This window comes from Gasterosteus aculeatus, chromosome 6 (genome assembly GCF_964276395.1).
Source record: "Gasterosteus aculeatus chromosome 6, fGasAcu3.hap1.1, whole genome shotgun sequence".
NCBI lineage: Eukaryota > Metazoa > Chordata > Actinopteri > Perciformes > Gasterosteidae > Gasterosteus > Gasterosteus aculeatus.
Genome location: NC_135693.1, coordinates 10,605,195 through 10,628,126, shown reverse-complemented (window position 1 = coordinate 10,628,126; position 22,932 = coordinate 10,605,195). Strand labels below are relative to the sequence as shown.

At 41.6% G+C, this 22,932-nt stretch overlaps 3 protein-coding genes across 5 annotated transcripts; 1 reads left to right on the top strand and 2 right to left on the bottom strand.

The window, feature by feature from the left end:
• The first annotated feature begins 1 nt into the window (after position 1).
• Positions 2-3,469, top strand: spef1 (sperm flagellar 1). Its single transcript, XM_040177808.2, has 7 exons — positions 2-277; positions 457-568; positions 1,125-1,272; positions 1,383-1,428; positions 2,272-2,353; positions 2,448-2,553; positions 3,023-3,469. Exons 1-7 carry the CDS (start codon positions 169-171, stop codon positions 3,134-3,136), a joined length of 717 nt encoding a protein of 238 aa, XP_040033742.1. The 5' UTR covers positions 2-168; the 3' UTR covers positions 3,137-3,469.
• A 2,651-nt stretch (positions 3,470-6,120) lies between these two features.
• Positions 6,121-12,830, bottom strand: erlin1 (ER lipid raft associated 1). Its single transcript, XM_040178774.2, has 12 exons — positions 12,643-12,830; positions 11,542-11,670; positions 11,306-11,387; positions 10,594-10,640; positions 10,425-10,486; positions 10,187-10,312; positions 9,939-10,012; positions 9,369-9,427; positions 9,162-9,253; positions 8,946-9,035; positions 8,747-8,826; positions 6,121-8,494 (listed from the first exon to the last, which is right to left on the bottom strand). The coding sequence occupies exons 2-12, from the start codon at positions 11,652-11,654 to the stop codon at positions 8,303-8,305; spliced, it is 1,017 nt and encodes a 338-aa protein (XP_040034708.1). The 5' UTR covers positions 11,655-11,670; positions 12,643-12,830; the 3' UTR covers positions 6,121-8,302.
• Positions 12,831-13,625: 795 nt separating this feature from the next.
• On the bottom strand, positions 13,626-20,925 carry LOC120820624 (inhibitor of nuclear factor kappa-B kinase subunit alpha). Of its 3 annotated transcripts, none has more exons than XR_005712410.2 (22): positions 20,423-20,727; positions 19,895-20,009; positions 19,728-19,822; positions 19,511-19,628; positions 19,351-19,420; positions 19,168-19,256; positions 18,969-19,058; positions 18,760-18,884; positions 18,137-18,244; positions 17,898-18,033; positions 17,587-17,787; positions 17,049-17,151; positions 16,667-16,790; positions 16,429-16,580; positions 16,282-16,343; positions 16,085-16,194; positions 15,871-15,920; positions 15,412-15,520; positions 15,155-15,256; positions 14,988-15,037; positions 14,245-14,344; positions 13,626-13,987 (listed from the first exon to the last, which is right to left on the bottom strand). XR_005712410.2 is itself a non-coding variant. In XM_040178600.2 (22 exons), the coding sequence occupies exons 2-22, from the start codon at positions 19,997-19,999 to the stop codon at positions 13,928-13,930; spliced, it is 2,205 nt and encodes a 734-aa protein (XP_040034534.2). In that variant the 5' UTR covers positions 20,000-20,009; positions 20,423-20,925; the 3' UTR covers positions 13,626-13,927. The 3 variants fall into 3 exon arrangements, 2 of the variants coding, with proteins under 2 accessions (XP_040034534.2, XP_040034535.2); XM_040178600.2 differs by having other exon boundaries at positions 15,155-15,302; positions 20,423-20,925; XM_040178601.2 differs by having other exon boundaries at positions 15,155-15,302; positions 19,504-19,628; positions 20,423-20,728.
• Positions 20,926-22,932: the final 2,007 nt, after the last annotated feature.

The following is a 22,932-nucleotide window of genomic DNA, read 5'->3' as shown; positions in this document are numbered from 1 at the left end:
AATCGGCGTTTCGAGTAATACATTCATCTTCCAAAAGGCGTTGGATCTTTGTTGCTGTGGTTGATCAGCGGTTACCTAGCAACGCCCCAAACAACCTGTTCTCGATAGAAGCTAACAAGCTAGCCAACTCCGTGGATCTAAACAGTTCAGAATATCGCTTTGAGAATAATGAACCGAGAATTGAACGAACAGGAACTTCAGGATTTGTACGCATGGATAGATAAAATACCTCTGTCCCGACCCAAAAGACACATCACGAGAGACTTCAGCGACGGAGGTAACGTCAAACTTAGCATTCGGCTCTTGCAGCCCAGAGGGCGGTGAATCAGCAAGTATGACCTCGTAAAAATGTTCTCCTGCAACTTTTATTTAGCCTCTTTTCAGTGTATCAGCTCAAATGTCTGTTTGTTTGTGTATCTGCTTGAACTAACTGCGCCTCACTGATAAACCCTCTAGTGATGGCCGCAGAGGTTGTTAAATATTTCCTTCCAAAGCTTGTTGACCTGCACAACTATATTTCGGCAAACTCCACACAGCAGAAGCTCAGTAACTGGAACCTTCTCAACAGGCAAGACATGACGATGACACTTTTATTTGCTTATTCAACGTGCATGTGACTGTTTATGTGATGAAGGCGAACTGAGACAGGTTGTAAATAGTGAGGAAGGTGTCTGCATGATGGCCACACAGCCCTGAGCTGCAAACATTCACACTTTCACAATCCAGACTTGTGGACTCCAGAATGTTCTTCCACTCAACAGAAAAAAAGTTTCTACCGCAATGGATATCTCCTAATTCCAAATGACGGGAAATCCTTTTCAATGCCTTTCAGTGCAATGTAACACACGTTGATGCAGAACCTTTGTTGAGATGCACTGAGGGCCTCTGCATCTGGTCACGAGAACCAACACACACCCACCCATCTCCTCCCGGGCCGGGCATGTGGCACGTAGCCAGCTGGGGATTTATAGCGCTTCCCTGTAAACAAATTGGCACCATTTTTTTGTATTCATCACCATCATAACTGGAACACGTTGTTCCTGTTAGAACTCATTTGGTTTTTATTAAATGTGTATTGCTTATTCATTATTTTTATGAGAAACTCCTTTTTTTTCTGTGAACAGGAAGGTGTTTTCCAAGCTGAATTTTCACGTGCCCGAGGACACAGTGAAGAGGATTGTTTTGAACACTGCGGGAGTGATAGAGCCGGTGCTGAGCACCCTCAGAGAGAAGATAGACGTGAAGCTAAAGCAAACAGCAGAGAACATACTGGTGTGAACCCAGACACAGAGCTTAGTCCATTTGAAGGCTAATGACAAAATAAACAGTCACTGTGGTCACTTGTTGCTTGAAAAATAATCATATTTTTCCCCTGAAATCAGGATTTGGAACACTATGACGCCACAAGCCAGGAGAAACCTCACACAGGTAGTTATTATGTTATGTAAGACTGTGTTTTTACTGCAAGCCTTGTGCATGATATGTCATAGTTACTATAATTAGTCAATTGTAAAAATTGAATCTGGCATTTTCCAGAACAGCGAAGGAATTGGATCATTTTAGACTATTTTAATTGTGCAATATCTGCTGGTCGGATGACAAACACAAAATCAGCATAATCCAGACATACTGCTGAGTTATTTTGTGCCTGAGAGGAATGTTTGGTGACTGATGTGAAGGCTGAGTCTGACTCTACTTCCTTCCCTCTTCAGCCTGCGCTGATACTGTCAGCATTTGTGTCCCGCTCACATCTCTATGTTAATGCTAATCTGTTCCTCAGATAACAGAGGCCACACAGAGGCAGACATTTATTTAACAGCATCAGACAGGAAAGATTAGAGAATGCCACCACCTTTAGGGAGGGAATCAGTGACGTGTCTTTTTTCCGTTTACCACACCTCATCTGTTGCTTTGACAACCCCCCGTAATGCTGACCCCAGGCCAGTGCCTCCTCCCTTTTGCTTTTGTACCTCCATCTACTCCCCATCCGCTATCAGCCACACCTCATATCAGCTCCCAACATCACCAGATGGCCTTTATCACTGGATTGAGCTCAGCACTGCAGGACTTAAAGGCCTCCTCATTTTTCTCTTTCTCCACCTTCTAATCTTACGTCCCTGTTTCTGCCTCCTATTCTCCTCCCTTTGTCCTAGTTTTGTCTGTAAGACTTATTGGATGAGTCCTTTTAGGTTTCTAACTGCCAAGTTTTTAGTCATCATGTTTTCACATTCTAGTTGGAAAAATGTTCTAGTTGCTTTGTGTTGTCTTCAGAAATCCGTCAAACTGAAGCAATATGTGTGGCCCAAACGGCAGGAGAGACGATAAAAGATGCAAAGGGAAAAATAAAAAACGGGTATGAACCAAAACCTTATTCTTTTAATATGACTTAATTAATGAAAAGCAGTGTTCATAGTACTAATGTGTCATCTGTGTTTTGTGTTAAATAGTAAACTGCAGCACACAGCGCAGATTTACCCAGACATGGACCCTCCTTTACGACTATTCCTGCAGGGAAAAGAGCAAGCTATCATGGCATTGCAGGAAACGGTGGAGGTAGAGACACACACACACACACACACACACACACACACACACACACACACATACCAATCCCGTAAACGCCCTGCTGACTGTTACAACATCTGCAAACAAAATCTTCCGTTTTGATGTCCTGTTGAGGAAGAGCTTTGTCATATATATGATATTGTTGCAGATGTGTATATGAGAGAGAGAGAGAGAGAGAGAGAGAGACAGACAGAGACAGAGAGAGAAACGTTTGGGTGATACATTTATGCGTCATAAGCTCTGTCAGCAGTGGTCAGTGAGTCAGTATCTGTTCAGCGGATACAACTATTCTGCCTGTGGCCACATCTGCATGTTAGGAAAGTACCTGACACAGATGTGTAACACTTCCTTCTACCACTATAGGGAGTTTTCAATCAGACAATTCAGTTTACAAAATGAACCTCATCTAGTTTTTTACCACATCCTTGTGTGTGTGTTTCTTTGTGCGTTCGTGCAGATCCTGCAGATGAAAGTCCAGAGGTTAGAGCATCTGGTTCACTTGAAGGACATGCGTATTGAAGATCTGGTGCGGCATCTGGAGATATACAAAGCAAAAGGCAATGCACGCTAGCATGTAAAGTGTATGTTTCAACAGGATTCATCTAGTTCAGAGCTGTTTATGCAGCCTTTGCATATTATGCGTTTGTGTTAAAATCTTAGCAAATGATAATGTACAATAAATGGTTTCTGATCATTTCAGTTGTTGATAGTTACTTCTTTGTGAGGAGTGTGTAGAATATGATTTTCAAGTGTTTATGTATCAACACTGGTCTTTGACCTCATGTGCCTTTACACAGCCAGTGACTTTTGACCTCAAAGTACCCAATTAATCAACTACCCTCTTCAACATTCCAAATTGTCAGCAGAGTAGAGATTTGAAACTGAAATAAAGCCAACGAAATGACATGCAGTGTTCTGTCTATATGTGTGACGGTCTGTCACTCTATCACTGGCCGACTCTGAAATGACATCATTCGCTTTCCATGCAACTCATGTTCCTGTTCTAGTGTGAAAATTGGTCAAAGATAGAATCTGGTAATAATGACTCAATTTTCCACTCTTTCAACATCCTTTTCAGAATACATGGAGATGCCCAAACATAGTCAACCACAGCTGCCACGGATCACAGCCTGGGTTCTATCAAATGACGTACGAAGCTCACTTTTCAGAGGTACCCACTCGTGCCACTGAGGTTTAGGGGCTGAGCTGGTGGCTCCACATTGTTAGTCGGTGTCCCTGCAGTGGTCTCTCGTCCTGCCCCGTCTGTCGGCGTAGAACAAGAGACGGCGACCTGCTGAGTTGTATCAGGATCAGTCGATCTTCCGCTGCCTGCTCCTGTTGCGGCGCTCTGACTGCTGACCATCTTCACACCATCACTTAGTCACTACTATCAGGCTTTACAGCGATATAACACCGAGGTACAAATCTCACATGTATTTCATCACTCTGAGCTCCAGCTGTTGAGTGAAGAACTAGTTGGTAGCCACTCAGAACACCTCTCCAAGCCAGTTTAGTCCATACTGGGTCCTTTAGTGTAGTCTTCTAGTTAATCTGCACCATCAATTTCTATTTTATAACGGTTTTAAAGCATTCCTCTTTTGTGGAGCAGCGTAACGCTCCAATACAATATGCTAATACATGTAGATGGTGGGACAAAGCTAATCAGCCGTCAAGGCTGTTTGCTATTGGTCAACTCTAGAAAATGTAGGACTCGAACTTCACACACAGATCCCTCCCCCATTAAAGGAAAACAGGTTTTACATGGTGTGACTGGGCCTCAACTCAAGGTAAGATCTTTTCTCATAACAAAGCCTCATTCAGAAGCGGGAGCCTACTCTGACCTTTAGACGTAAAACTGATGGACTGGCCCTTTAAAGGTTGACTCCTCATTTACCACAGGAGGATGAACATAAACAAAGCACAGATAGAATGATCCAAACATTCCTAAATGACACATATCATGCTACACGGAATTGGGTTTAGAGCCCGAAATATTTCAGATGACTCTGAGTAATGAGCGAAAAATCCATCCAGAGGGAGACCACAGAAACGTAGAGAAGTGCTGAGAAATAGCAACGCTAATGTTCTCTGCGTGAGTGTGTGTTGTGCACCAACAACACACACAGAGGAGCGGAATGTTAGAGAAACAACAGTTACTGACGATCTGGCTCTGACTGCAGACGATGAATCCCATTCGGCTTTTCGGGGACTAGATTTACAGGCCGCCACTCGGGGATGAGGAACCACGCCCTTGTATCTCGGGGTGGGGGTGGGGTTGGGGTGGGGATACAGGAATGAGTCAAGGCTGGAAGGATCATGCAGGATCTGATGATCGGGGACAAAAGGAAGGAAAGTAAAGGGCTGGCTCATCCAGGAAGCAGCAAACGTGACCTTGACACCACGTCCTGGGAGGGGAGGGCTCTAAACCCGCTGGCTTTGGACCCCTGGCACCAAATCAGACCACCCAATAGAATAAGTCCAGACGTCCACAAACAAAAACTCTTCAGTTAGGGGGAACAAGATGAGAATGAGTAAAGTTTATTTACACTCACAGGGATGCTTTGCAATCATACATTTCTCACAAATATTCTTGCATCAGGTGAAAACCAGATCCGGGGTCGGACTATAACTGGACGCCGCCTTCAGAAAGCAAGGACTGGTGGTTTGGCTGTGACAGGATGTGTAAGGACCGAGAGGTCAAGAGAGGAAGCTATCCCTCATCTGGTTATTCAGGCAGCGGTCACAAGACGCACGCACACACACACACACACACACACACACGCACACACAGACAAACAAACTGACGGCTTCCCGGAAAACCTTTGTGAGCAACTGACCGGCCTAACGGGCCGGGTTCCTTTTACAGACTCGTCAGACCAACATTATGTATGTCAGAACAACAGCGATTGTGATAAATTGTATTTATATTCAGTAAACGTTCACTGAATCATCCTTGTGTTGCCACAAACAACCAGCCAACAACCAGCCAAAAAAGTGACGAGCCAACAAGACACATTATATGAATTCTTACTTGACTGAAATATTTGGTGGAATAAATTACAGTGGATACGCTTGAGATCAAATAAGATTTTTGATATTCTGAAGCACTGTTAAAAATAATTGTCTATCATCATTTATAATCCTACCAAAAACATCTAAAATGGAGAAATTTGATAAGCCCCATCAAATCAACAGAAAAAAAGGTCCTACATGACGTTCAGGTGTCCCACAGAACATTTTCTCTCAGACATTAGCGATGTTGATCTAGCCATTGTGTAACCTTGATTTAATTGGTTGCGTTCTCCTCTTGTAGTCTTAGCATAAAAAAACCTCATATAAACATCACGCTCCTCTCCAATTGTTCCTTAGTTGAGTCAAAACGTTGATGCTTACGTGTTGTTAAACTTAAGTTATTTGAATTAAGATTTGCCACTTGGTAAAAATCTGTCTCAGGGCTTCAACCAGCGCATTCATTTAACACGGTGTTAGCTTTCCTCCTGCTGGTATTGGAGTGTAACGCACAACGTCCACACACAAAGCAGGACTGCTGGAAAAGAGAGGTACCAAAATAGGTTTTATTTTACATAAGAACATTGTCAAAACTTGAAAACATTTTTTGCATATAAACCTCTTCGATGTTTGAGTTTCACAGATTGTACAAAATATTGACAAAAAACAAAACAAAAACATTGATTCATACTCTTTTGCATCTTTATTTGAACCCACCACCGAAGCAAATGCAGAATGCAGCCGTTAACCGCCATTCAAAAGGTCAAGTGAAGATCACAGCAGCGGTTCCCACCGCTTGGTTCAGTCTTTCTCAGCTTAAGTGTGTGATGCGCGGGTGGGTTCGTACACCCAAGCGCTCGAGAAGTCTCACAGTTAAGTTCAAATGGAGCTTTTTAGCTAGGAATCACTGAATCTAAGTTTGGGGTAACCCCTTATTATTTAAGGCTTGCATTCTGAGAAGTGGAAGTACTATAATGGAGCTGAACAAAATCCAAAAGCATCACAATATATAATAAAAACTAGCACCAACTTGCATCTTATTAAAGCCCAAAATCTTGGAACTTTCATCCTTTAACAGAGCGATTCATGTTGTCTCAACAAAGCTGATCAGAGGGGAGACAAATTCTCACACGAGTAAGTTAACACTGTAATTAGGAGCCGTGTGTTTCCATTAAAATGATCTTGTTTAGCAGAGACTGAAAAAACGTTGCAGCCCATCAATTCTTGCATCACAGGAAAATGTAAACATTGATCATAGAAAGGAAATTTAGTTTATAATATTTACAGGTTGATAGGCAGACCACATGCTCCTATTATTAAATGCCTCAGATGCTCATGCCAAATATTTGCAGAAGACAAAGTTATATTGTAGCAAAAAATTATCATCAACAAATAGTTTTCTTCAGTAGTTACTTTCTTGGTGGAATTTGGGCGTCAGCAGGTCTTAAACTTTTCTTCCTGCACAATTTAGATTTTTAATGCAGTAAAGTCTGTCCTACACTGAGCAGCTTTTTGTTGATATGAATTCAAATTAACTAAAAGTAGACATTCCTTTGTCATCCGAATAAGCTGTATGGCAGAGTTTGCAGACACCACTAATCACTTGAATCAGGCCACTACACATTTCCTCTGATAATCAACAGGAGACGGGTAAAAGAAAGATGTGCCGCCCTCTGTGCGAGAAATACACATCACGACTTCCTCCTGCTTTCTATGTATTAATTTCCTTTTGATGATGAATGAACCTTAATTAGCTTGTGACTGACGGCGCTGAAACACCCGTTGGTCCTCACAGTAAACGCCACAGCAGGTCGAAGTGCATCATCTCTCGTCTGCATAAGGGGACTGCATTCTCAAACCAAACCAACCACAGCAAACTACCGCCAAGCCAACCGAAAATGAACCGCATTACTACCAATCTGACACCACTGTATATCTACTATATACACTACAAACACACAATGACGGCCCTTTCACCTCAAAGACTTGAGCATTTGTCGGGTTTTATCCCACTTTATGCAGATTCTGGGGAAAATTGAACAAGGTCCGGCCACTTGTTTCTAGAACGCTATCGTTTTAAAACAAAACTAGGGAGATCAGTTTTCATTTCTGTAGGATTTCAGCCAACTAAAGGTCCTGTTTGAAGGTCATCCACAAGCAGCGTTAGACATGAGGTGTGATGGTCCAGTCCTCGCATTCATTCATGTTGAGAGAGAAGAGCCAACTAGTGATTTAGTGTAATAGAAGATGGCACAGAGATGGTTTACCCACAATACACACATACACAAACCCGCATTTAATTAATTAGCGTTACCTGTTAGCCTGAAATGAATCCTCAAAAAGCCTTTCATCAAAAATGACTTGTCTTGCGGACAACAGAGTGAATTGCAAGCACGTGTACATTAGGTCAACTACGTGCTGTAGCCTTTCCAAGCAGAAGCATTTATTATGCTTTTCAAACTATGGCATCACTCGTCTTCCTAAAAACCTGACTTCCCAAAGGAGTGGAAGGTAAAACAAAAACAAAACAAAAAATCCCTTTATCTCGCCTCCCTCGGCTCTCACTTCTGCTTACATTTGTACAAGTTGTCTTTGCCTGAAGTGTGTTGTTCAACAAACTAGCTAAAAGCCCCCCCCCCCCCCCCCTCTTCAGTTCAGTGCTCCCCACCTCAGCCAACACAAGTCTTCCTCAGGTTCTCCTGTCCTCTGCAGAGGAAGAGCTGTGGACTCACTGCCCCTCCGGCTTCATCTTTAGCAGGTCTGCTTGAGCATTGGGGGAGTGAAGGGAGCGCGGCGGCTTGGGGGGGCTGTTGCTTCCATCTACAAACATGTTGGGGATGTCCTGGCCAAAGTAGATCTTACTGTTAGCTGCTATGGCCTGGTACTTCATCAGCTCCAGGTACTCCGGGGTCAACTTCACCTGTAAAGATATTTTAGAGGAAAGACAACATAATGCGTGTGACTGGGTTGTTATCACAGCTCATTCAACGTACAGCCGGGCCAGAAGCCTGAAATTATGTTATTACAATATTCTTACAATTATACAATTACAATAACCCTGTTGTAGCTTCCACAAATATACTTCCAGGTGTTGTAACTTTATCTCCATTTAGATTAGATGTCATATCTGTGTTTACATATGAAATGATCTCAATGGCATTTTTCTTTTTACCCTGTTGGCTTCGGCAAACTTTTCAGCGCTGTAATACTCGGCATCCGCTCGGGCCTTCTCCCTCGCCAAGAAGGCGAAATCTGAAACAAAGAGACAGTGTTGAATGAGACACATGACGGACTAGTTTACCAGTCGCCACCACAAACAGGAATACACAAATCCATCTCAGAGGGGAGAAAGTGAAAGCCGGAAGGCTGACCCTCGATTGCAGAGATCTTCCTCTCCGTCTCTTTCTCCATCACCTTCTGTTGGAAATGGATCTCAGCTACCTGGGCCACTTTCTGAGCCTCTGTGGGACAGAACAAGGAGGGGGCTTCAACACATGTACACAAGGGGGAAACCGCTCAAATTGTAACGCTTGTCATGTGATTGCAAACCTAGCGGGCTGATTTACAGTGAAAACAGCGTCACTCACCAATGACGGCCCTCTTTCTTTCAGTCTCGGCTTCCTTCTCCACCACCCTCTGAGTCTGAGCTGTTACCAACAGACGAGTCTTCTCTGCCTCCCTGCAAACACAACGCACACACCTCACTTTCCGTGTTGTCTTACTTGACCCGAGTGGGTGGGCGACAGGGGAGGAATGGAGAGCTTACGCTCCCAAGTACAGATTTATAAACTCACATCAGTTCAAAGTTCCTCCTGATCGATTCGGGGATCTTTGGCTTGGTAACACGGACCGCCTTCATCACGATGTTGAAGCGGCGCCGAGGAAAACAGGAGAGAAAATCTAAATTCACCCTTCAGGTTTGTTTAGGTTGTCATGTCACAATGTGGAAATGCTAAATTGATTCTCTTCCGCATGCCAATTGTTCTTTCATCGCCAGTGGCTGAAGTCTGTTACTTTTTGTTTTCTTCACAGCCCACATTATGTGGCTACCCGGCCTGACTGCTTCTAAACGGCAACTTACGGTTGCCTTTGAAAGCAGAATTATATTACGTTTTTTGCATGTAAGAAATATCTGTAGAAAGCCAGTCGGGACCAAACGTGTTCGTCTCATCATCACCTGAGCAATTGCCTCGTCTCATTTGGAGACTGTCTCAGTTTACCTTCTTCCTTTCACTGCGATTAAGAGCAGCAATCGTTTTTACTGATAACCAAACCCTGCTACTTCTTTCTTCAACTTCCTTAAGGCTTATTAAACTATGAAACAAAGTCCCTCGAGTTATGATTGTGTGTGTGTGTTTAAATACCTGTATTGTAAGTCCAGGTGCCATAACAGTAAGATCTTTCTGCAATGCCAACTTCAGGTTCTCATCTATAATATCTATAAGACAAAAGATTACTTAAATACACAACGGTTCAGGATTTTAAAAACAGGACACATGGCACGAGTTCCCTGCATTAAAATGAAATACTGCCGCCGTTTTATTGCATAGATTTAAACTTGATTGTGCTATTCAAAGGGAATGTGTTGCCACAGTAGTAAAAGGGTTCTTACCAAATAAGTCAATGTAGACCTCCTGCAGTGTGTGTACACTGCAGAACTGATTGAGTTCATGGTGAATCTTGTTGAATATTAGAGTTTTGTCATAGTCAGCTGTGTAGTTCCTGACAATGTCCACCACTGCAAATAGACAAACAAAGGCAACTGATGTTGTGATGCCAGAGAGCGGGCAGCGTCAACACGTACATCAAATAAGGAGTTTTTGCAAAGAAAACAATGGAACTTATTGCACCTGCTAAAGGGACGAGCATGTTCACAACTTCTATTCTGTCGAAATAGATCATCACACCACCACTGTGAAAAGAAAAGAAAAAGAAATTATTGAATTATTGATGATTAATAGATCATTATTTTCATGCTTTGATCAATTTCTTAACATGCATCAATGAGGTCAGTCTTACCTTGTGCCACAAGGCACATTTTTGATCTCATCAGTTTGGAGAGTGGTCTAAAACACAAAAATGTGAACAATCACATGATCTGATAATAAATGATTCTCCAACAATATGCCATTTATAAACTTCTGTGGAAGGATTTAACAGTTATATGTCAATAACAAGTAGTACATACTTGTTATAAATTAAGCTGTGTCAATAATACATACGTTATTATGGATTTATTTGTAGTATGACCAATATTATTATATTCTGGATTTTCACCTTTCACGCAGACAAAGGGGAGCAAGGATTTAATTTGTTTTTCAATGAATAAAAAACAAAACCAATGCTGTTGTGCTGGTCACAGCAGATGAGGATATAAATAAATGAACAAGGCTATAAACTCAATATTATTTTAGTTACTATATTATTTTAGCAGAAAACATGATTGCTCCAAAATATCTCAGTGGCTTAAAACAATGTTACTAGTAATAATTAGTTTGCCAAATTCAAGGAATTCAATTCCTTGCATCTTTAGAAGCCCAACAAACTTGTATCTTGGTGTAAAATCAAGCCACTGCAGCCGTGGTTAAATGGTAACTGTTTGCATGCTGCAGCTGATTTATTTATAGAAGATCCCACTTTGTTTTTTATGGCTCAGCAGCTTCCGGTCGACTCTTACATTGCACAAGCCTCAGCTAAAAGGCCAAGTTCCATGGCTGAAAGATAAGTTTACCTGCACTGATCTGAATGTGGTAATGAAAGGCAGCATAATGTGATATCCAGGACCATTGGGGTAAGTCAGCAGTGCCCCACCTCTAAAACAAATACAAACACATTATTTGGTCTGACTTCTTAGCATTAGATTAATCACGTATCACGTATATATATATATTATAGTTGTGAAGTTAAGTATAACCTTCCTGCAGGGACCAACGAGTCTCTGCAGGAGTCACTGAAGTGTTTGGATACCTGTAGTAGACAGCAAGGTGTCCTTCTTCGATCTTGTGAATGGAGGAGTGCAACATGATGGCCATCACTCCTGCTATTGCTCCAAATATTGCCCCCACGTGCGGCATCGTCATCCTTGCTGGTACTTACCTACATGCAGAACAAAAAAAACACTGAAAAATGTATAAAACATGAGGGCACTTTTGTGTGTTCTGACCTTCACTTTAATTGTGAAGGTCAGAACAGTCAGTTTCCTACTTCCAGGAAAGTTATGATGTTCGGCTCTGCAGCGTTTATCGATTGTATGCTCAGAACTTTCTGGTCTTAGACGTTGTGTAGCTGTGGAATTGTTTTGCATATTGGGAGGTAGAGTCTATCCTGAACTATTATGTGCACACAAGATAAAACAAAAAAAAGAGAAACTGGGCAGAAAATGTAATATAAAAGAATTTCCACGGCACTTAGTTTAACAACCTTTGCAACTGCATATATGTATACTGCATCTTTGCTAGAATTGCAAGGAAAAGTGCCTCGTAAGGTTACCCGGCTCAATAGCGTCAAAAGAACCCAACCCGAAAGTAACTTGACGTTACTTGACGCTTCTGCAGCAGGTTTATAGTGTGCGTGTGTGTGATAGCGAGTGTTTACCCTAAAGTGATCCCTTAAACGATGTCAAAACAGAGCAATGCAAGAATCAACAGCAGCCCAATTACAATAAGTACTTTATTGAAGCAGAAAGTTTTATATTTAACAGTCAACGTTGACGCAACGGTTCCTGGTTAGCATACGTTAGCTAGCACATAGGGTGCTCGTAGGAGGCTAGTAGAGTTAAATAGTTCCTCTGTCAACACACGAAGTAACGTGCTTGCAACGCAGACACATCTCCTTCGATAAAACCATCAAACTGGAAGTCTAGTTTAATTTATCTCAGCAGTAGCAGAGTCTGACACAGGTTGGGTGTGTGTGACGTTACGTTAGCTAGCCGGGTGAGCTAACGTTAGCTAGGCAACGATAGCTCTCATTATGGGCTGGGTTCAGGGCTCCGTCAGTTGGTTGCAGCTAGCGTGAGGTAGTAACATTAGCTTCCTAGGCTGCTCGCGTAAACCAAACGAATTAACTCACCTGGCACAACGCTGGAATAAAATTGTCAATACGTAAACGTAATAGTAAATTGGTGGTTTATGATGAATACAATTGCCACTGTATCGAGTCGTATTCCTCGTTGGTCTAATCATTCAACGTCCCATCCCCCCTCGCCCCGCCTCTCACAGGTCACGCTCCCGTGTTCACACACCACGTTACGCTGCCTTCACGTGCTGTCGGAAATATAAGTTCCGTTAATTTAGTTCAACAATGTGTTTATTATAAATACATTACACGTACGTAATACATATTTAGATGGCGGTGGGGTCATGAGAACTTCAATTCAGCCATACTATCAACCTATAGTGGACTTCAAATTGTTATGTTTTATGACACGTTATATTATTTAAAAAGGCAGGAAGTATTAAAATGGCACATGTCTTTAATTGACTCATTTTATTTTGTTATCTTCTGTAAAACATATTTCCATTATATTGTTAGGTTAAGGATTCTGAATATAGGATAATATAGATAATAAATCAATTGGTGGTGAAATTACCGATGCAAAATTCTAGATATTTCTTATAAGATATTATGACAAAATAGGGTATTGCTTTGCATACGCTGTTGATTTTACATTGTTACAAAGCGATCTTCCACAGATGACATTATTGTATGCTGATGTTCTTCCTCCTTAAATGAATCATGTAAGATTTAAGATTAAATATAATATTTGAGTACTTACAAAGTACTTACTTGACTAACTGCACTACATTTACTTATGTCCGTTACTTGGATTTTGGCGTTTAATTTACATTATATGAATCATGTTACTGTTGTTTTTCTTGTCCTAGTGGTTTTAATTTCACTTTCTCCCAAGAGGATGTTCAATGCAGGGTCTTAAAAACAAGTCATTTCCTGTATGTTTGCAGGCAGTGGTCTGGTCCCCGGAGTGACTATAATAATACTAAGAATACTTTAAAAAGCTTAACACTGGCAGAGAAAAGACTAAACATGGTATGTGCCATACAATTGTGATTTTATTCACATTCCAACATGCAGTTTTTTCAGCAGCAATGTTTAACTCAAATCAATATTACAAGTAAAATAAATAAGTCTTGGTTACAGCTGAGAACTCAACAATATACATTTAAGTTAAAACATGAATATCATACCATAGCATGCTGTTGCACACGTTGTATTATGGCATTACAAAAAAATCACAGAATGTGGAATTAAAAATAATCTTTGACAATCTTTGCGAAAGTGCAACTCTGATAAAGGCACTTGTTTCTGTCTCTAACTCTTATTACCGAGTCAGTTTCTACAGATTGTTGGGTTTGGCTTTTGCCGCTCCGTACTTAGTCCATCCCCAGTCCTGATCCTGGAGAGAGAACAAACAAATGCGTTAATACTCTACTTCCAAACACTAGCACACCATCTATCATCTCCTGGACATTCTCATGCCATTTTTCAACCTCACAACATAAACCTCAACATCAAACCTGCATGATCGGCTAAAGGTGCTTATTTAAGGTTTGATGAAGAATTTCCCGTCACTCATAAATAGTCAACCAGGAGTTGATTAAAGGATGTGTTTACATGCATGAGCACACACTGGGTCCCTCTTGCATAGCATACCATGATACTGTGCTCCATCTCCTGGGTGGCGTCCTGCACCAGAGAGGTTAGTTGACTCAGATAACGCTGATTCTCATCCAGTAACTGACTAACTGTTTCACTGAAAAAGAAAACAAAAGGTGTATTAGTGTTCTTTTACTGCCAAAAAGACCACGGTGTCGCTCTGCATCCGGCAGCATTTTGCAGTAAGAAAGCCTGTGTGTCTTTCTTGCTATTCAGACCCATAATCGGCTACAGAGCTGACATACAAGCAGGAAGGTCACAGTTCAAGAGGCATTCTTATGACAAAGTCGTACGTCCCAAATGAATACATTCCGCATGCACCAGTATGTACTGTGTAAGGTCACCTAGAGCAGTGATTCTCAACTGGAGGGTCGCGGACCCGTTTTTAATGGGTCGCGGGCCTTTGCCTGGGAAAATAACTTGTTTTGTGTTGGCATACGTATTCAGTCTCCATACTATCTCAGGTTCAAACTGCACCATATTTTCATTAAATAAATTTGAGAAGTTGAGAATGTTCCTCTGACCTAGAGTATGCACTTAAAAAATAAATTAAAAAGTCTTCAAGTTGGAATGCAATGTTTATCTTTCAGGATTCTGTGGCTCCATGTTACAGTTTTTCCCCAAATTGGCAGATTTGTGATTTAAACCCAGCAGCCGGTTTCAAAAGATCAGTAAACGTGTACAGAGAAAACAGCTTCAGTGTTTTACAGATACAACTTTGATGTATGCTTGTCACTTACCAGTAGGTGGGTTGTTGCATCAGTGACTGTGTTGGAGTATTATTCTGGGCCTAAACACACAATTGCCATTAGCTACAGTTGAATTTGTTATATACATTTAATACCGCATTGCAGAGCTTCACAAACACATTTTCCGTTAAAAAAAAAAAATGTTGTCAAAAACTCACACAGGCAATCTTGAGGAGGTACCAGAACTCTTTCTGTCTCTTCATTTGCATCTGCATCACTGCAGCTTCTGCAGTTTTTATGTTCTCTACCGCCCTCTCCAACTTAGGGAACAAATCAACGATGCGTTGCTTACACACAAGAATTGTACTAGAGGGAAAAAATAAAAAATAAAGATGAAGAAAACTCCCAAAAGACACAACAAGGAACTGTTAAACAATGTCTCGTGGGTGTCTGTTTAGACAACTGGATAACTTACCTCAGGTGAGTGTACAAGTCCTTAAGTACTCTGTCCTGGTTCTGTACGGTTTGGAGTATCATCCTCACCATGTCCGAGCTGTCGCTGTAGCCGTGTGGAGGGTCAGGACCTGTACGAGCACACACGTCTATGATCATCCATGTTCTATCAACCAGGGCTGGAGTGGAGGACAAAACCACGTGCGCACCTCCATGCGCCTCTGGGATTTTGGAAATGGCGTTTACTCACCTCCAAGTTCCCTGCACCTTGTATTTTGTCGTTGGAATATTCCAAAATAAATGTGTTGTAATTTTGAGACTAAGACAGACTAAGTTTCATATTTTTTAATATTTAAACACGTTGCTTTGCACAGAAAAATGATTTATTTCTAATACAGTTAAATTGTATCCTCAGTGATGAACAAAAAGCAGGAGTCCTAACAACTTTAATTATTTTAAATGTGTAATGATTTGTACTTACTTTTGCATTTAGCTTTCAGTTGCTTGTAGAGTTCAATAGCCTTTTCCTCACTGAAAAGGACGCAAAGGGTCAGAATGTTTCAGCATTCTGATTTAATAACAGTTTGTTCTCTGTATTTTGAAGATGGGCACCCGAATGTTGTCTTATAATTTAGACTTAAAAATCTGAACTCGTAGAAATTATAAGAATGCAACTACAACAGAGAGATACTCACAGCTGTTCCATTACATCGCCTTGTCTCCTCGCAAATGGACTCCTCTGCAACTCCACAATCTCCGAATGCAGAGCCACTATCTCCTCATCCAGATACCCGACCTCTGCAACCTGCAGCAGATAGCACTCTTAGCATGTACTTGTTTTTAAATAACTGCAAGTAAGTTTACAACCTCTAATAAGTAATAACCTCCTTACCTTCGAGAACCCATCGGCCTTCTCTTCATTTTCCTGCCAGGTTCTCAACATTTTCTCTGAAGCTTCAGAAAAACACAAGAGAGTTCACTAAAGGCTTCATTACATCACTTTCAATGGTGTCCCAGCAGGAGATCAACATCCACTCACAGATGCCAACGTGTCTCTGCCTGGTGTACTGCTCAAGGTCATTCTGGATGCTGGTCTTAAAAATAGCCAGTTTGGCTCGTAGCTGCTGCGACTGGGAGAACAGCAGGTTCTTGTACCGCGTTAAGTTGGTGTTGTAGCGCAGCAGGCTCAGCCTACACATACACAAACACACACGGGAAGTGGCTGCTTTATTGTGTGGGTGCATGCATGTGTGCGCGGGTGGGTTTCAGGCACTTACATGGCCGCCCTCTGTCCCTGGTACAGACGAATGTAGTCCTCCTTCAGTCCACAGATGTAGCTGACTGCCTCCCCCCACACTTTTCTCAGCGCAGACAGGGGGAGCTGCGTCTTGGTCTCCCTGACTGAGACAACACGTTGATCGGACAACAGTTTAAAAAGCTGCTTAAACTTAAGTTGAACTGAAGTGTTTGTATTCTGCACGCAGACCAGAAACTGTACATGAAGTAGACCTTCGTCATGTAATAATCCTTGAAACCGGGATTAAATTGCAAACCTTTTGGCTACAGGACAACCCGCTGTAGCCGCACCGTCACTCACAAAAGTGACAAGAGTAAATGTGACAGCATAACTACAGCTCGTTAGACAGTTTTATACCTCACCTATAAAGTTGACACTGTCTGGCAGAGGCCTGGCGGTCAGCGGTCCAGAGTACTTGGTCAGGCTCTTATCGAACAGGAAGACTAGGGAGATGTCCCAGCCCCGCTGAAAGCAAACCAAAGTCACAGTGAAAACTCAAGTTAAGGTCAAGATTTGCTGAAACATTTTCTTCCAGAGAGAGCAAACGGGCTGGTAGCGGACAACCGTCATACACTCGATCACACAGTCCGCTAACATACAGTCAAACAGGTATTTTCTTCAGGTATTACATAATTTACCTAATCTACACTTACTCTCCTGAAGACATATTTGGGGACCAAATGTTCATTTAAATGTAATGTTCAACTATGAAGGGGAAAGAAACTGCTAAAAAAAACTAGTTACCAATATAATCCAGACAAAACTTCTCAATGAAAATAATAATTCACAAAATCTTTTGCTTATTTACTTGTGACTCGGTTTTGTGTGTGTGTGTGTGTGTGTGTGTGTGTGTGTGTGTGTGTGTGTGTGTGAGTGTGTGCGTGTGTGTGTGTCATATACCAATCCCTCTGGCAGACAGTGGGCAGGCGGTCTGCGTGGGTCGAGGGAGATCCCCGTCTCCAGCAGCAGCTCTTGACTCAGCGGGGAGACGTGTGTCTGAGTGTGCGTCTCCAGGCGAAGCTGCAAGGAGTGTAAACTCTCCTCAGCACCCAAAATCAAAGAGTGCAGCTGGGCCGACGTCATGTCCAACACGTGAATCACCTGAAAGAAGAAAGGCACAAAGCCGGGCCATTGGTCCTCATCTGTGATGCATTACCAATGTAATGTGGTTCAAGTGAGTCGTTATAATGGGAAAGGTTCACACTGCTGACCTTCAAGCTTAGAATGTTCTGCAGAGCCGTGTAGCAGTGTGGCTTGTTGGTGTCAGGATCCAGCCCTCCACCACGCGCAGCAGCGTCCCACAGCAACAGCATCTGCAGAAGGGACTCGACTGGCTCCAGCAGTGGCCTGTGAACGCGCACACACACACGCACACACAGGTAAGATGCACGTGAGAATGAGGGACGCTGGACTGGTAGGTTTGAAAAATAAACTTTTTCTTTGGTTTTACCTGCTGACATTGTTTGGATAAGGGAGATGTGTGGAAAACCGTACTTCTCCATTCATGTCCTCTACAGCCACAATGTCTTTGGGACCTTTGTTCTTGACTTTACTTGTCCTACGAAAGAAGGCGAACGAGCAAAAAGAGGCAACTTAAATAAAGGCGACATATCAAAAGACTAGACCCTTAAAAGGCTTCTGACATTTAGAAATATATCTGCGTACATGGCTCATCTCCATCTTCGATAACTAAATGTTTTGCCAATTATGAAAATGTTGTGGTCATGATCACGTTGATAAAAAGCAAATTTTATACCAAAATGTTGTATCTTGTTTATTCGTGGTTTACAGAGTCTGCACTGGTCAATATCACATTCAATACAACCTAGTTTAGTATTGTCATATAATATGGTAACTGTTGGGGAGTTTTTTATGCATACTGTGAAGCCTGACATTTTGCTGTGATTTATTTTTACTGCAACAGTCATCAAACTATTTTGGATTATGAGATCTTCTCATTATATATGTTAAATATTAACAATATTGTGAAATGTTAAACTCCATAAATTTGTTTTTCAATGTCAGGTTCTTTGAAAAGCACACAATAAATGCATTGCTGCTATGTTGACTCACCATTGTACAGGCTGCATGTGGTGTAAAAAGGGGCGAAAACCACAAGTGCATTCAAAGATCACAGTCCCAAAGCTCCAGTAGTCCACAGTTACAGTGTAGGGTTTACTCTCAAACAGCTCTGGAGCCTGGCACACATACAGATAGATTTGTAGAACAGGTTTTGATTGTTGCAACAAACATAGCTTGCATAGCGCTGATGCAACTCTTACCAGATACTGGAGAGTTCCCACAAAGGATGTGCAAAGACTGCCCTGATCGAGGTCTTTTGCATAACCCAGATCTATTATTTTATGGATAAGCTGGAGGAAAACACCGTTTCATTATGAGAGCAAGGCACAGAAAACCATATTATATATTTAAAGGAGGATTACACAGACTGCATGAATGTAAAAAAGGAAAAGAGTTCACCTTCCCACCAATCTCCTGCAGCACTATGTTCTCTGGCTTTAGGTCTCTGTGAATGATCTTATTTTCATGAAGATATTGGATACCAGAACCTGCATTTGTAAAAAACAAAAAAACAAACAAATTAATGTATCAATATGTGACAACAATGGTTTGTGTCAAAGTAAAAGCAGAGGGAACCATTACCGATGTCACTGAGCAGCGAGAGGACTTCACTCTCCTTTAGCCCGCAACAATTTTCTGGTTTATTCAAAACCTAAATAATGATGTAAAAAGGTTAACAGTGCAATGTTTGCAAAAATAAATACAAAGGGTATGGGGTCTCAATCAAATACCCACTTGGTACCTTGCGTAGGTCTCCTCTTGAGCAGTACTCCATGGCCAACAGGGGTAAGTCATTTAAAGCAATGGAGTGCAACTCCTCTGGAATTTCTCTGGCCTGGACAACGTTTCCGTGATTCAGCCTGTGACAGAGAGAAAGTCAGTGCACAGCGACGTTTGTTCACCGGCGAACTTTGTTTTTGAACATGAGGTGGAGGTGGTGGAGGATTATTTAAGCTCACTTCTTCATGATCTGAATCTCTCTGCCCCAGCGGTCTTTGTTCTTGGAGTTCAGCTCCAGGCGACAAAGTTTAACCGCAATCTTCTCTCCTGACTCCTGCTCCAAACACAAGACGGGGAATGAAACCGGGCCAAAGACACATCTGGGTCTGGGGGGAGCAGAACTTACAAGGTGCTGGTACAGGTAGACATGGCCAAAGCCCCCAGTGCCGAGTCTCTCCTTCATCTCCCAGGAGCCACACATCTGGTTGTGCCTGAGTGGAGTCCGCTCCATGATGGGAGGCCTCAGCAAAGAGAGCAAAAACAAATCAATCCCTCACTTCATCAGAAACATTGTGCACCACACAGTAGATCGTCACCATGATTCCACTTAAGCAATTAAAACATATGGCTCGATTTCTTACGTATTGATGATATATTTTTTTTGTCATAAGAAAATATCACAAATGTTAGTAAACTATTTCCCACTCTGCTCAACGTGTTAAAAGGTGGTTTCACGCATTGAGCCATTCAGTACATTGTGAGTTATAACGTTAGCTGCTCAGCGTTGTTAGTGACCTGACAGACAGTTAGCTGTCCTCGGGGGGCTGTTATTGTTATTGGATATCCAACGGTACAATTATAGCCCCCGGGGCAGTCCGATAACCCCACGAAAGGTCGCATACAGGAGTCCAGTCTGCAGACATTGTAAACTCACCGGGAGGTCAGAGTCCACAGATAACCGTCGGCTCACTTTGGATTGTCAGAACATTGTTGCTCCAAAGTTAGCTAATGAGCGTGTAGCTGACGGCTCGTTTTCTTATTCGGTGTGGAAGCGGTTGAGACGGAGAAGTATATATATATATATAAATATATCTATATCTGTACCCTCAGCAGTCCGTGAAACAAGCCTGAAATATAGAGTTTATATCGTGGGTACTGTAATTTTGAGTGGAAAGCTGCTCGATGCCTGCGCAGTGAAAGTGTTCGACTGAGGCGATGACGTCATCCCTGCGCATGCGCGTCCGCACAGCACGCACACTTGTTTTTCTACACCGTTTCTCTTTTGTTCGAGGATTCGCAGGTCCAAAACAAAACTAGCTGCCAACGTGGAATACTGTGGAATTGTAAGTCAAAAAGGTGCTAATAAGCCAGTAAGCCTGTTTTTTGTTTGAAAGCAACTGTGTCCATTGCAAGCAAGTAAGAATGCTTTTTTTAAACAACTACGACCATTTCTTAAACTGTCCGCTAGATGGTGACATAAGCTCATTTTCAGACATTCCATTACAGTAAAGCAGTGGTTCTCAAACTGTGGCTCGCGACTTTCTGGTGGGGGGGATTAAAATGTGAAAAAATACACAGCCCTGTTTAGTTTTGTCCACTTACGTCTTGTCATTAACAGTTAAAGTCACAAAATGTGGTTATTTCAATAAAAATTCAGCATGGACCATTTTTGTTGGGGCCCAAAGAACCACTGCAGTAAAGTGACAGATAGTCCTTTATTTACACAGATGCTCAGACATTACGATCAATACTGGAATTTTAAAACACACCCAATGGACACACAAAGGAACTCTTAAATTATAATTGGAGTTTGTGATTTGCATTTAGAAGTGATCAGAAAGCAGAGGACATGAGCCAGTTTTTTTTCAAGAGAGGCAATGTACAATGCAATCTATTTCTCTAGGTGAAGGAGGAACATCCCACCGTATCACTTACGTAGTCACAGTCGGAGGGCTTAATGTGAGGGGGGTAAACGTATAACGTAATCAAAAGCAAAAATAATTGTAGGTGGAACGATGGTCTTCCTTAAGATAACCATGACTTGTTTCTCTGCAAATATCCCAAATTGATCTTCTGTTTGTTTGTGGTGTTCAACATGTTTAAAATACAAAATTAACGTCAGATCTCCAAAATGTGCCGATCTTTTTCACAGAAACTGTTTCAAGCCCAACTAAAGACAGATTAAATAATGTTTGTTTCTTAAAATAAATAATATGAGTCATTTTTATGTTTATATTTTTGGTTTGGTAGTTTCCAAGAGATCATTATTTATCAACCTCTTGAACACGAAATGAGCTCACAGACCATTGGAAATGTAGTAATAGTAAGCTATTATGAAAGAATCTTTGAATACGGTCTGACTCAATGAGGACCAGTGATGTTATCAACAGTTACAATAGATCTAGTTGGGGTTTAGTTGTGTTAGTTTATGAAACAGAGTTATGGAAGAAAAGAGATTTCAGTTATCCAATTAAACATTCAATCACCTTTTTTTTACCGTTCTTTATTTTGGAGATGTTCAGCCATGCATGAAATGTATTAGATATTAATTTAAATTGACACCACCTTACTTTCTCCAAAAGTTTCATAAATGTCAAATCTATGTATTGTCAATTGTTTAGATGTGCAGGTGAATTCACATATATTCATATGCAGCAAAAGGCATTGTGAAAATGAAACAACTAAAAATACCAGTCCCCAATAGCTGCATCTCAGATCTGTTTTGCTTTACGGTTTTCCAGTTAATTTAAACGGAATTCAACAATTACTTGGTGCAGGGGAAAGAGGAAGCAGGCAGGTATCTAATGGTTGAAGAGAGAAGCTGAAAACACGTGCGATCTAAGCCGTCCAGTGTCAGATTGACACGGGAGTAAGAGGGGTTTTAAATATGACTGACATGGTTTGGGTCAGAGATGTTCGGCACTGGCCTCAACCACGAATATCCATTTCCTGGGTTGGTTATTTCTGTCTAACATACAGTAGTTATTATTTTTGTAAAAACACCAGTGTGGGGCTTCAAGTACAAATTCATCAGGCTTTTGGAGTCAAAAAAACTCATCAATGTTTTTTATTCAGTTGTTCCACACATGGCGACATAATGCATTCAAAGATCTCTGCACAAGGTCGCGCACAAAGGTGGCCCGTTGAGCCATAGTCACCATCAAAGAAGAGGAAATGTGAGTAACACCAGTTTCAGAGTATTTCATGAGGAAGAGAGGGAAGTTTAGTCAAAAAATCCCCCATGCAAAACAATTTTTTTTTTTATGACGAACGAGGTGGTATTATTAGTTAGTTATTAGTGTAGATTTAGAAAAAATGAAGGTAAACACTCTGCATTTAAAACCTCTGTAGCACTATTTCTATTTACACTAATACATGTACACATGGAATTGACAAAAGTGTATCACTGTGAACAGAAGATGGGTACACTTGAATCCAGACAAA

Bases quoted from the DNA above. Each gene is read 5' to 3' on its own strand.
- spef1 (XM_040177808.2), top strand. From the start codon at position 169: ATGAACCGAGAATTGAACGAACAGGAACTTCAGGATTTGTACGCATGG. The intron at 1,273-1,382 runs GTGTGAACCCAG...CCCTGAAATCAG, and splicing joins AAACAGCAGAGAACATACTG to GATTTGGAACACTATGACGC. The intron at 2,554-3,022 runs GTAGAGACACAC...GCGTTCGTGCAG, and splicing joins CATTGCAGGAAACGGTGGAG to ATCCTGCAGATGAAAGTCCA.
- erlin1 (XM_040178774.2), bottom strand. From the start codon at position 11,654: ATGACGATGCCGCACGTGGGGGCAATATTTGGAGCAATAGCAGGAGTG. The intron at 11,388-11,541 runs GTATCCAAACAC...TATTTGTTTTAG, and splicing joins CACCTTGCTGTCTACTACAG to AGGTGGGGCACTGCTGACTT. The intron at 9,428-9,938 runs GTATTTAAACAC...ATCGTGATGAAG, and splicing joins CACCTGGACTTACAATACAG to GCGGTCCGTGTTACCAAGCC.
- LOC120820624 (XM_040178600.2), bottom strand. From the start codon at position 19,999: ATGGAGCGGACTCCACTCAGGCACAACCAGATGTGTGGCTCCTGGGAG. The intron at 18,245-18,759 runs GTGAGTCAACAT...CTTCTTTCGTAG, and splicing joins CACATGCAGCCTGTACAATG to GACAAGTAAAGTCAAGAACA. The intron at 16,791-17,048 runs GTGAGGTATAAA...GTGTTGTCTCAG, and splicing joins AGACAGTGTCAACTTTATAG to TCAGGGAGACCAAGACGCAG.